General features: G+C 43.3%; 1 protein-coding gene and 1 long non-coding RNA gene across 11 annotated transcripts in view; one reads left to right on the forward strand and one right to left on the reverse strand.

Moving 5' to 3' along the window:
• Nucleotides 1-13,661, reverse strand: part of LOC135909244 (igLON family member 5-like) — a 351,641-nt gene that overhangs the window by 70,132 nt on the left and 267,848 nt on the right. For all 3 annotated transcript variants that reach the window (XM_065441117.1, XM_065441127.1, XM_070531658.1), the window contains exon 2: nt 13,058-13,251. In XM_065441117.1, the coding sequence (XP_065297189.1) occupies nt 13,058-13,251 (194 nt within the window). The remainder of the gene's footprint in view (nt 1-13,057; nt 13,252-13,661) is intronic.
• Nucleotides 1-13,661, forward strand: part of LOC135909252 (uncharacterized) — a 119,085-nt gene that overhangs the window by 31,479 nt on the left and 73,945 nt on the right. For all 8 annotated transcript variants that reach the window (XR_010566662.1, XR_010566664.1, XR_010566660.1 and 5 more), the window contains 2 exons: nt 9,617-9,738; nt 13,073-13,212. This is a non-coding gene — a long non-coding RNA (uncharacterized lncRNA). The remainder of the gene's footprint in view (nt 1-9,616; nt 9,739-13,072; nt 13,213-13,661) is intronic.

Genomic DNA, 13,661 nt, shown 5'->3' on the forward strand with positions numbered 1-13,661 from the left:
GATTATTCAACTTTAAGCGTTTGCGCACATTCGCAGCGATACAGCAATTTTGCTGTTCAACAGTTCAACATATAACAGTTCAACATATAACATAACAGTTCAACATACCTGCCAAAAGCGAGGCAAATTACGACTCACAATTTGGTAAATATATTTAGCCTCACAGGGTCAAATATTTTCTTATGTGGGGGCTTTAACGCAGATAACGCAATGTATGTTGGGACATCAAAGCACACACTTTTGGCTTGAACTCAAGGTCCCTCGCATATTGGATGCAAGCAGGTCTTTTGGAATGCTGCACATATTTCTGCACATATCTGCACTCTGCACATATCTCAAGCTAGCTGATAGTCCGCAATGTACTCCTGGTCGAGGATAACTTTTATTGGAATGCCCGCGACACGACGCAGAGGGACAACATTAAGAACATGATTAAATGACACTGGATTACACGTCATTAAGCCTCAACAAGATTCTGTATGCCCTATATTCATTGCAAAAGCGACGGCTAATGGCGCTCCAGAGATTGCCCGAAGGACCGGTATCCTCGGCAGGTATTGAGTGTTGCGTTTTTCGTCTATTGTAAGCTCACTGTACTCGTTTTATCAGGTATGATTTAGTTCCTTTCTTTGTTTGATTTCATTTGCCTTTCTCTGAACGTTTCCACTGTTCTTTTTTTTTTGTGACCTGATTTTAGTGAAGTTATCTAACTGTACTATATGTTTTCCTGATATTTTCTTGTGGGACACTTTTGGCAAGCTATCTACAGCGTATTAGGTGAAGAATTTAAGACGGTGCGTTTCGCTTATTTATGTAACTTGACTTTAAGATCAACTGCAGTATAATCGTTATAACTGCAGCTTCATAATACAACTTGGCTGTTGGCCTTGTTGGTCCTTGAAGCATGTACGCTTGCAAAATAAATGCAATAACAAATTGAAAATAGTTCCATGAGCCTTCATAATTTCCCACACACGTAAATGAACTAGATGGGAACATGAAGATCCCACACGTTTGGAGGCAACGACAGCAATTGTTTTGGAATTTGGCCGAATCACGATATCAGAAAACTATAGCTGTTTCTCGAACGCTATGAAAACATGTAATGTTTTAAGTTCTGCTTTGAAATGGATCGCGAAACTTTCTAGACAGTATAGGCACCCTTTGCAAGATCAAAATAGTGGTCCTGATACTGTCAATAAATTGGCACGTCAAGCAATAATGAATTTAGCGCCGAAACACGATCACATGGAGGGGACGACATGAAGTCAGGACGAGCGCTGCGTACGTGCCACGAATTGGTGAACCCTGGCTCACTGGTGCAACTTGAAAACTAGAAACCATGTGAATACAGACATATCTGTAAGCTTGGTTGATTAAAATAGCTGAAGAACATTTCAGAACGAACAGCCAGCCAGAAAATAGAGGAGCGGCTCATATAGCGAGCAGTTCGACACTGCCGACCCGTAACCAATGCCATTTTAGACCTGTTTTCCTTTCTTAAGGCTCGCACATTCTTCCACGACAGTATTTTCACGGCATTGTTGAAACATTATTCCACAGAATTCCTTGTGCGACATGCCCAAGGCTTCGTGAATTGTCTAGAACCTTATCCGGGCATACTTCTCGGAAGAACTGCCGATTGAACAACAAAAACAAATCTCTGTGCGCCACTCATGTTTACCGCAATAAAATGTTATAAATTAGCAGAAAGCGCAGCATGACTTCCAGAAAATGCCTAAAATATTGTATTTCTTCCGAAGTGTTGCCGCGCGAGTCATGCCGCACTTTCCAAGCGTATGTTTCGAATAGAAATTATCTCTTTAGGCACATATCAGAATTAGTAAAGTCCAGATAGTTCTCGAAGCATAGGCTGTGTACGAACGCGGCTGAATGCTACTCAGCTACGCACCCAAGCATAGCAGTGAATGTAATCGGTGGCTTCACAGTGCAAACTTTCAACGTTCAGGTCGTTATTCACCTCGGATAAGGACACAAGTAAACGGTCGCTAGGGCTACAAGTACCTGATGATGAAATTTGCGAGACAGCTGCAAGTCCTTGGGCCTCTCCCCGTAATATCTTCAGGGCCATCGCCTTCCGTTGGCAAGTGAAGCAACTATTACCCACACGTGGCATTTCATCGCGCCACGTGGAGCTCGATGAAATGCGTGCTCTTCTTGCGCTCGATGAGTGAGCGCGAAAAGAGCGCGCATCTTGCTGCACCTTACCGTCTGCATTGTTCTAATCGAATTGTTACGACGCCCCATTCTCTAACGGAAAATAGGGCGGAAGTTTTCCAATGAATATTTAGATAATAATTGCATGCGTTCTTTGAGGCGTGTGTACCGTCAATCGCACGTGGTAGGCCTGTGCAGAGGTGATTCTGAGGCACAATGGCAAAGCGTAAAATCAGGCAGAGAGCACATTATCGTTCTCAAACTGATTTATATTTTGCCAGATATGAGACTGCTCACTAGCACAGGAACTTATAGACGAAGCTGGAACATCCAGAAGAGCAACATACTTGACTCATGTAATGAAAATCATGTAACAAATGTCAATGCTTCATAGATATTTTCTTGACTCGGTCCTTGCGGTGAATGAGTGACCGCTAGTTACACGACTGCAACAGTAGCGCGCAAAGCTCTGGGGAGTACTCATTCATTTTTGTTTGTTTCAACTGAGTGGACAAAATACAATGGCTTTAGTATGTTGACATATAAGTAAATGTTTCTAGGACACCACTGGCGTATGCTTTCCTGTTCGTCTCGATTATTGTAAGTGCAAGGTATTTTTCTTCTTCTAGATTTACATGAACTTTAAAGAACCCCACCCGATCAAAATTAAACCGCATATGGCAGTTCTCGTAGTATCTGTGTTGCTTTGAGATTTCAAACCTCACGAATCAATCAATCTTTCTCCAAGCTGTCTTCATGAACTTCCAGTGTTTGTGCCTTGCCAAGTCCATGTGCAGAATACCCCTGAACGCTGTTCTGTTTTCTAGTGAACATGGGTACAGTACTGCTTCCTATTGTTCATATACTCTATGGCAAGGACTGCAGTGGCGGGATGAGCGTGGCTATATATATATATATATATATATATATATATATATGAATACATTGTTGCGCCAGACAGGAGAACAAAGAGATAGGAAGGAGAGTATGCAACGATAGATCGAGTTTCGATCTGACGGTTCATACCCTCCTTCCTAAGTCTTTGGTTTCCTTTTTGGAGCAATAATGTATTCATTAGATCCCAACCAACTCGCCCAGCAACATGTTCTGTATATAGAGATATATACTGAAACGAAAGAAAGGTGGCTAACCGAGGGGCCCGATTTTCATTAGTCACATCATAAGAAGCCAAACCGCATTTATCGTTTCTTTATTTCATTCAGTAAGCACAAGTAATTTCCCCTTTGTTGGGTCCTTATATATACACATATATATATATACACATATATATATATATATATATATATATATATATATATATATATATATATATATATATATATATATATATATATATATATATATATATATATATATATATATATATATATATATACACACACACCTCAACTTACCCTTACCAACAAATTAAAACTAATCAAAAGCTCGACAGAAATAATGCCTTGGTTTGGTTATGGTTGGTTATACCACGTAGGCAAATGAAGTTTTACTTCGCGGTTTTGTTGTCTCAATAAGAATAACGGTAGTTTTAATTGCGAAGTTCGCAAAAACAAAATGGCTACGACATAAGAATTGTTTTCACGGTCAATTACATGCATTCAAGTCATTCAAAACATTGAGCGCTGTGTTAGCAAGAGGAATTCAAGAAAAGATAGCGAAATGAAAGTGTTCATTAAATTTACGCACAGAAACTTGGTGGCTCAGCGTCATTTTCGTTAAAGTTCAGACATGCATACATTATTTGACAACTATCCATGCGAAGACAGCAAGTAAATTCTTGCGCTTACATTGACAAATGTCGCGGATCTCTCGAGGCTAAAGATTGCAGCAGCTGTGCCCAGCACAGTACACTTTCACCTAACATTACTTCATTACTGATTAGCTTGGGCAGTACTCGGCAAAAGGTCTGCCTTTGCAAGGACAAATTAAGGAATCGTTACAGCCGCAGCCAGAGTGTAGAAAGGGGAATAGCTTTGTCCTAACGGTTTGTGCTTTTGGAAATAGCAGGAGCTCAAGCTCTGGCTCTAGCGGACAAAGTCCTCCAACAGAGGTCCACCATTAGAAACCAACTTCTCCAGCATCAAATGCTGTCTGCGAGAGCGATCCCAGAAGACAAAAGACGTTGCGTGGAAATGCAGCAGCCGGCACAGGGATATGAGCCGTCCCCGCTGGGAGCGCTGCGGCACAAATGACGCGGGCTAGAAATCTGGCCCCACGACGCTCTCTCCTTCCCAGGGAGAAGTCGTAATCTTTCACCCGGAAAGACAGACTAGTCTAGCCTTTTTGCTCTTGTCCTGTAGCTTTTTCTTGTCATTTTATTTTGCTGCAGCATCTTCTGCTGCCCATACCAAACAATGCACAGTTGTACCATGGGTTGAAACAAGATCCGAAGGGATCACACTGACCGGCGACGGCTGATGATAAAGTAGGTCGACGCCACTACTTCGTCGGTCAGGTTAGGCAGCATCGGTTTCCTTTGTTATGGAATGTGCCGTTCTTGCTAACGCGTGAAACGTGTGACTTTCTGATTTTGAAGTTTTAACACGGGAGACATACTAGGAAGTAATTCCATTATGTTTGAATTTCTCTCAATCATGCAAAGGGACGCATGAATATAAGCAGGAAATTGACTTCAGATAATGTCTGTGGCCTTTATTTTTCCTGGTGAGCATAACACTTGATAGCTTATTGCATTTCCCGAGTGCCATGCAATCTTTGCGTTTGTGTACGTGTGCCAAAATGGCGTTTCTGCTTTAGCAATATCAATGATAACCCACCAAATTGTCGTGATGATTTGGAGTCCTTTCTGTAAAGGCTGAGTTAATCAGACTAGTGATGAGTAGCGGCTGTTGGCACGCCTGACTTACTTTCTATTGTGCCCTATACCATAGTGAACGAATCTCCTTAATACGTGCTATTGATCTACATTGCAATACTTCTACTAAATAATTATAAGTAATGACGATAGTGGCTCAGACAAAGTGCTGGGTGCTTCAGCACGTCTGTATTGAGCTTGTCTTGTTTGTTAAATCATAAGAACATGTGATAAAGGGCTACCACATGGCAAGCAGTGAGTGATTTACATACACACAGGCATTTGTTTTATTACACAAAGTTACGACACACAGTGGCGACCGCGAATGTACTAGCCTGGTAGTCGAATATCCCTGGTAGATGACCACGAATCTCGTACCTATCGATGACCTCCAAATACACTTTGCTCAATATTCACACTCTACCTTTCCCACTAAATTAGAAACCTTAACGGATTTAACGTATTCCCAACAAACCTCGTATTGAAGTTTAGCTGTGCATTCCTTTATGTAATTTTTCCATTCCTGTAACCTTCACAAGGTGTTTTTTTTTGTAGAAAGAGTGGTCGGCGCTAATTAAAGGCACTACAATCTCCTGAACATAATATAAGAGGCCTGAGTTTTAAATCGGCACGCCATCATTTCCTTCCTATTTATTAATATTATTTTTCAGTCTTCGTCTTTAGACAGATTTGCCTTTTCCGTTAAGTGCTGCTTTATTTGTCTATACCTTGCTTCTGTGCTATTTATAGCTGTAATGGGCTACACACAAGGAAATTCTACAATATTCGCAAACATGCGTCGGGCAAACCCAAAGCAGCAGTGTAATGCGGCTAACGTGATATGCGGCGAGAAATGTCGATAAAGGCACGTATAAAAAATGGCCAATTGCGCAAGCGCTGAGCTAGACGCTCCGAGCAACTAAATATCCTCGCGCCCAGCCCCATCTATCAAGTGAGCGGAAGTGGTCGCGCTGGAGAACAGCTCAAAGCGTGCCAAGATTCTGTGGCGTGGTCGCGAAGTGCACGCAAAAAAAGAAAAAGAAAAGAAAAACAATACGTAGAGAGTCAAGTAAAGCGCAACCCGACACGGGCATAATGAGGTGCATTGCAGACTCAGCTAAGCAAGAGACAGGAAGTGGAAGCACGCCTGATATACACGCGCGTAAAAAAAAAAGAAAACCAAAGAAAACAGCCTGTTACGTGGGAAAGGCGCAATGGGCCGCATAAAAAGAAAGCTACGGAAGCTACGAGACGCAGTTAAGATAGATCGAAGTGGCAGGTGGCTTGGTACACTGAAGAAACAAATGGCGTAACTATTTGCTTAGTTTTATCCGTATCCCCTTTTATTGGGGATTTCCCTTCAGGGAATTTCACTCTTGCTGATTAAATAAGGCAGCGTGGACAGATTTTGTGCGAAGTGTACCCAGAAAACGTAGGGGAGACGATAAAGTTAAAGTGACTGCTGCGACCAGGAGAAACAAAATCAAAAGAAAAATAAACCAGCGAAGGTATAAAAATATACTCGTGAGAAGCCAGAAACGTTATCTTTTATAGATTATGCCTTGTGGATAATGGCCTTGATAGGTCATGTTGTGCTACTTCCTGTGGTCGTTCATGATGAGCCTCTCTGACAAGCCTGCAGGGAAGTTAAGAGGTATTGTTAAATGGGCGAGTCAAATTGGTGCACCGTGGAAGACATGAATGAAGATGTAGGACACGCAGAAGAATAATATGGGGGGGGGGGGGGAAACAATGTGAGTTGCACGAATGTACAGAGGCAGTATAGGCTTATAATTGCTGTGTGCTATATCTTTAGATGTAACACGCGCCCTCTTAATGCTCAAGCATATTTTGTCAGGGCATGTACACCACTGCTGTGACGCTCAATACAGGGTGTTTATATCGATAATTCAAAATTTTCCTAATGAAAAGGCTATATGAGAAGCAAACGTGGCGCTTTTGCAGTTGAGTTCTTAGGCCAGGCATACATACCACGCCGCTATAACACGAGCTTCAGAAGACTACTTGACAAAAAAAAAACAGCCATGAAAATTGATCTACACGAACATCAATGCGAGCCACTGCTGCGTTATATTAAAGACACGGGACTGTGTGGCAAGTTGTGACTGTGCACTTTGTGACGCATTATGTAGTACTGGGACGTTCACACTGAGTAACACTATGCAACGCCTTCGCAGACTGAGACTGCGCCCACAGAAACAGTTCTGTATTGTGTGCGTGTGTGTGTACGTACGTGTGTGGTGCGCGTCACATCCCTTTCCCCCTTCCCCGGTAATGGGTAGCCAACCCGAGATATTCTCTCTTTCGTTTGCCTTTATCTCTCTTTCCGCTTAGTGGCTATGGTGTTGGACGGCAAAGCACGAGGTCGCGGGTACAAACCCGGCCACGACGGCCGCATATAGATGGGGGCGAAATGCAAAAACGCCCGTGGTACTTAGATTTAGGTGCACGTTAAAGAAGCCCAGGTGGTCAAAATTTTCATAGTCCTCCACTACGGCGTGCCTTATAATGAGAAAGTGGTTTTGGCACGTAAAACCCCACAATTTTTCTTTAAATAATCGGATCATGGTTTTGGCAGGTAAAACCATATAATTAATGAATATCTCCTTCCTGCCTCACAAAAAAAAATATATCACCGCACTAGACTCCCACATAAGCTAATGCTTTTGCCATTCAAAGGCCACATGCTGCTCTGCTGCAAACTCTCGCGTGTAGTAAATGTGTGTCCCGCTATTTGGCAATACCCCCGCGCACCTACAGTACAACGCTCGCAGCTTGTTACCCTGTAAGCCCACCCCTAAACGTCCGCATAGTACCGCGACTAGAAGCCGCATCGCGCGCACCTCCATACGCTTACTTTTTTTTTTTTATTTTAGGCCTGAAGAGAGCGTAACAAGCCTCTCTGCGCGCCCGTTCCAGGGCCAAAGAAAGGTTTTTTTCACAAAAGCGCCGAGCCCTCCAGCCACCATTAGGCCACCACACAAAGCGTCTGGAGGCGTACGCGCAGCAAGGCAACAACGCCCGCGCGACAGTCCTTCGATCACAACAATGGAGCTTCGACGGCTGACGCCGCTGTAGAGCCGCAGCGGCGTAGCAAAGCCCAGACTCCTCGAGCTGACTGCGCGATTGTTCCCGAACACGCCGCTTTCTCCGGAGTCTTCCTCGCTGGCTTGGTTGATGCAAGTTACGCTCTATTTTACTTTAACCTCCGCACTTTGTACCGGGTCCCTGTCCTTACTTCTATTCCATTCGTCTCCGCGCTATGGCGCAAGAAGCGAGCGCTGAAGGAGAAGAATACCGACTGCACGAGCAACACAGTCCGCGGAGGTTTCTGTACCCTTTCTCCTGGTGTTCCTTGCCTTCGTCCTATTCTCTTTCTTTCTGCTTCTTTCCATTTTCCCCGTTTTATTTGTTTTTCCTTCTTCTTTTTCTTTTTCATCCTTCTGACGAGTGCTCAACTGCGGTTTCACTGCGGTTTCACTGCGTCTCACATGTTTTTCGGGCCGAATCGAGCAGCTCTGGCGGGGCTTCGAGTGCGGCCTGAATAATAATGCCTTGACGATGCAGGAGCACGCGCCGCTCTCTATGCTGGCGGAAGACCTGCCGCCGCGCGCGCTCTTGCAAAAGAGAGAACTAGCTTCAGCGCCCGAAACCGGGCTCCGGAAAAGGTACGCGCGCGTGCTCAAAGAATTCGGCGCGACGGGAGGAACAACGCGAAATAGATATAAGAGCGCGAGCACGGTTAAGCTACGACACGCGAAGAACGACGCCGCAGTGCGACATTTCGAACTAAGGCTTTGACGAGAAAAAAAGAAAGCAAGCAAAGAAACTTGGAGTCTGCACTATACAGGAATGCTACTCGGGTTCGCGTAGTAGCTGCACGTGTCTGAAAGTAACGAGAAATTTTGAGGCAGCCGACAGCGCGTCTAATGACGGTGACACCTTCTCTGTCGGCGGTCCTGTATAGGACGGTGATATCGAGGATGGAAACGAATTGGTTAGTCATGCACAAAAAATCTGAGGACTCGATAACACAAAAAGGCAAAGAAACTATACGATAAAGACGAGTGATGTCATGCCGTCAAAATTTGAAGAAAGATGGAATAAAGTTCTTTCCAACTTAACAACAAGGCTGCATTTCAGCTGAATTTGCTTGGGAATAAAGCAGGCACTAAAGCCACCTGGCATATGTTAGCATAAAGCCAAATCCGCCAAATATATTGTTCGTTCGCAGACGCACTCGCACGGGCATATGTAACAAGGATGTTGACGATGCAGGAACTGCACAAACGTACTTATACAGTGATAATAAAACGAGTTAAACGAGTACTTAAACGCCAGTGTCGTCTTCTGTTCCTTCGTCCTTGTGTATTCTGCGCTGTGAATTTCCGAAACATGAAATGAGTGCCTGTTGTGGCCTCATTTGAGCAGCTGTCTCAGACGACCGGCAACAGTTGGTTGATGCTTTGATTAGCGTGTTCAAGTAGCAGTCTCTCTCTTTTTCTTCCTTTGCTGCTCTAGTATTTATATTTGTACAAACCCTCGTCACAATCACTTGTGTGTTACTTTGATTGTTCGCAGACTTCGACCAGATCAAAACTAGAACAGCAGCAGTTCTAGGGATCTGACTAAGCGTGCAACAAGCTACCACTGCCGTAAAACAAGCCCGCCATTGATTATTACGCTCGTCGAAAGAAGTGCAGGTGGGTATTACGTAGCTGCGTTTTCTCCACTTACTTTTCAAACGAACTCGCAGTGCGCGGAAACGCGGGATGCAGTAAAAGGACACTTTATTCCACATAAAAATTTTAAAAATTGAATCGAGAAAGAGGATAACGCTTTATTGTGAAATAATTTCAGAAGGAGAGCTGCGCCTAGGGTAGGTTGGCAGGACATTTTTTGAAACGACTATAGTATGACACAAAAGCATGCGGGAACAGCAAGGACACGCACTGGTGCATGCACTGGTGCATGCCCTTGCTGTTCCCGCATGCTTTTGTGTCATACTATAGTCGTTTCAAAAAATGCCCTGCCAACCTACCCTAGGCGCAGCTCTCCTTCTGAAATTATTTCACAATAAAGCGTTATCCTCTTTCTCGATTCAATTTTTAAAATTTTTATGGGGAAGAAGTTTGTAATGTTATGCAGGGCTTCCTTCGTTCACATAAGCCCGTGATTCATTAGCGATTCATTAATTACCTGTAGCATTATCTGGACGCATGGATGGCATCCGCCGCCTTTAGTTTATCATCAGTTATCCTTCACTTATGGAGACACAAAAAATTACAAAACTATTTTTCTGTATTTATTTTCAGTTCATAATGGCTTGATTTCTTGCTTTGCTATGAAAAAGAACAAAACAAGTACAATCCGTCCGGACTCATTACAAGAGATCATTCGTTGCAATTCCGAGATGGAATTCAATGAAAACGAGCATGCACACAATAAATGCGGGAAGGATAATATTACAGTAACAAACACGCCCATCTCAGCTCGTGCACTGATGCCCAAAGCATTTATCTTTCTGTGGCAGGACAAACTTTGATTAAGCACTGTGCTATGGAAAAGACAGCTGAGCCTTTTCCGCGTTATGGTATTGCGATTTCGATCAGAAAAAAAAAAGTTCTGCGTATCCGGAGTGTACAAAATCAAACGCTGAATGAAAGAAAGTAAAATATTAAAGGTGCTGTGACAGCCAGAAGTAGATAAAGAAAAGTCAATTCAATGCATAAACTTATGCAAATTGCTGCCTCGTCAGAAGATTCTACATCGAGATTCCCACAATTATTTAAACGAATCACATTACGCACAAGTCTGGTGGAAGAATTTTCTTTGGTCGTCGGTGGCTTTGATTTTGATTTTTCAGCAAGCTCATTCCGATTTACGTGAAATGAATAAAACATCGCATTGTTTAAGTTTTTATTTTGATATAAGGAATAACCTTTAAAAAACTGTAATGATGTGCCGATTCCCCCTATAATTCGAAAAAAAAGTAATGAAAACCAGCTTGTAATCAAGTCAGCTATGTGCCTGTAGCCTCCCCGCACAGGAACTAAGGAAGTAAGTAATCAATATCAATCTTTATGATTACGAAGAGAGAGTAAAATCGTGATTTTTCCTTTTAGATATGATGGCACTCGCCATACGAAATTTCAAAGTGGTGACGCCAAATTTGGCGATCCTGGCAGTGATGTCTGTCCAAAAATAGAGGTAGCAAATCAATGAACCTCCGTACATAGCATTCAGAACGTAATGATAAATAATTGCGCATATTGCGGATTGGCAAAGCGTCACAATCACTCAGGTAGGTTTATTGGGCTGAAAATGCACACACTTATTTATCTAAAGAGCGAGAGTGATGCGTGTCAGATTGAGTGTGTCAGCTTGTTTTAAAAGGCGCAGCCAGCTCGTGAATCCCTTGTTTTTTCTTCCCGTTTCCTATGATGCGTACACTCATTTGTAGGAAACATACGCAACAAGTCTAGCTGCTGCCACTCGCGATAGATAGATAGATAGATAGATAGATAGATAGATAGATAGATAGATAGATAGATAGATAGATAGATAGATAGATAGATAGATAGATAGATAGATAGATAGATAGATAGATAGATAGATAGATAGATAGATAGGCAGATAGACAGATAGATAGATAGATAGATAGATAGATAGATAGATAGATAGATAGATAGATAGATAGATAGATAGATAGATAGATAGATAGATAGATAGATAGATAGATAGATAGATAGATAGATAGATAGATAGATAGATAGATAGATAGATAGATAGATAGATAGATAGATAGATAGATAGATAGATAGATAGATAGATAGAGTCAGCTTTACCCTATCAGATTGATTTACCAGATATGCGCAAATCGGCTTTTGTTATGTGGCCTTGTAACCAACTCTCTCATACTTTATCAAAAAACCAGCATTCTTGCTCAGTTTCATCACAACAGCTTCCTGTTGAACGCAACTCGATAATATTAAAATAGCAAAATTGTAAACGACAAAGAACTGGAACTCCTACGAAACAATGCCGGAACTCTGCATGGAGCAAAGCGTGGTATTGTTAATGTTGATCGCTGCTTGTTGGAACCTCACCATCAACCACTGGTCCTTTCGGGTGCTTTCAAGTATATACATTGTTCAGTACTTACAGCTTCGACAAATAACTCTTCCTAATTTTTCTCTCCTCGCTTTTCTTTCCGCTTCTCAGCGTTCCAAGTGGGGCAATGACGGAGCCCTCCTAGCGGTCTGCACTTGCCTGCGCTTTCTGATTGCACGCTAATAATCATTAGCCAGGACTTTAGTGATTGCTTTATGGAATATGCGTGAAACTCTTAGAATGAAGCAACACAGGCACTAGAACATTTCACTTGAAAGAGCTAACTCGCCGATTAGCTTACCTACGCGTGCGCGAAAAACAGCATCGCTTTCTTTCGTGTCACATTGTCAGTCCCAACTATATTGCAATACGGCAAATTTTGCAAGACTTTCTGTCAATAAACAGCACAAAACTTGGGCTGCAAGTGTTTGCTTCCAGAATACGTCACGTTTGTGTGACAGGTTATCCGCGTTGGCGGTAGTGCGATGCATGGTTTATATATGTTGCAATAACTTCGCTTGAGTGCATTGAAGCGCTAACGTGCCAGGCGACAGGTGAATGCCGCTTTGGCTTTCGCGTACGCTATTGTGAAATTGGAGCTAGTGTGTACAGAAACTCGCGTTATCACTACTCACTTCTCATGGCGCTGAAACTGACGTTTCGCAAGATTTAGTCGGAAAATCGGAGGCTTCACCGGATGGCATGATGAGACACGAATAGCTCACGTGTTTACCTTGAGCGAGACAGTTACGGTGCGACTTTAGTTTTGTACGGTGCATTAGCCATAAAAGGTGGTCTCTGTTTCTTTTTTTTTTTTTACGCACATTTGTGTTTAAGTGCACCGAACACAGGGGAGTGTGTTCGGTACACAGGGGAGTAGCACGGCATCATTCGGCCATGTGCACTTACCGTTCTGTCTCCCAGGTGGCGAACTTTGCAAGGCAGGAATACTGCTTTGCCGGCGCTCGTGGTGACATTCCTCGAGGTGCTGTTGTCGAAGTAGGGTGACGGCTCGGACGGGTCGGGAGCCCTCACGGACCTTCCGCCCCCGGAGCGCAGCCGGTGTGAGTAATGCTTCGACCGGCTGTGCATCTCGGCCAATCCTGAAAAGCCGCAAGTAGAAGAAGAAAAGAGAGACGCGTGTCATTGTTATGTGCACAAGCGTAATGCACTATGAGCTTCGGCATCACTCAACTGTAAATGCTTGGTGCAGCTCTGTGAGGTAGGCTCACTGACTCAGTGCGCAAACGTGCGCTTATTACGAAGTGTTTTTACGCACATTGAGCTGTCAATGCTGAGCGGTCGGCACATGCCGCCCGAACGAACAATTTACTGGAAAGCGATCAAAGTGCCGATGTCACGCTCCGCATTGCCACACAGAAGGGATCAGCAAAGGGTGCCGGCGTTCATGATCATACCCAAAGTAAGTGTGAGGAACAATATATGTAGCCTGAACAACCATGAAAATGAGAAGGCTCTGGAGATTGTAGAATCTAATGGAAAGGGTATGCTT

This window comes from Dermacentor albipictus, chromosome 1 (assembly GCF_038994185.2).
Source record: "Dermacentor albipictus isolate Rhodes 1998 colony chromosome 1, USDA_Dalb.pri_finalv2, whole genome shotgun sequence".
NCBI lineage: Eukaryota > Metazoa > Arthropoda > Arachnida > Ixodida > Ixodidae > Dermacentor > Dermacentor albipictus.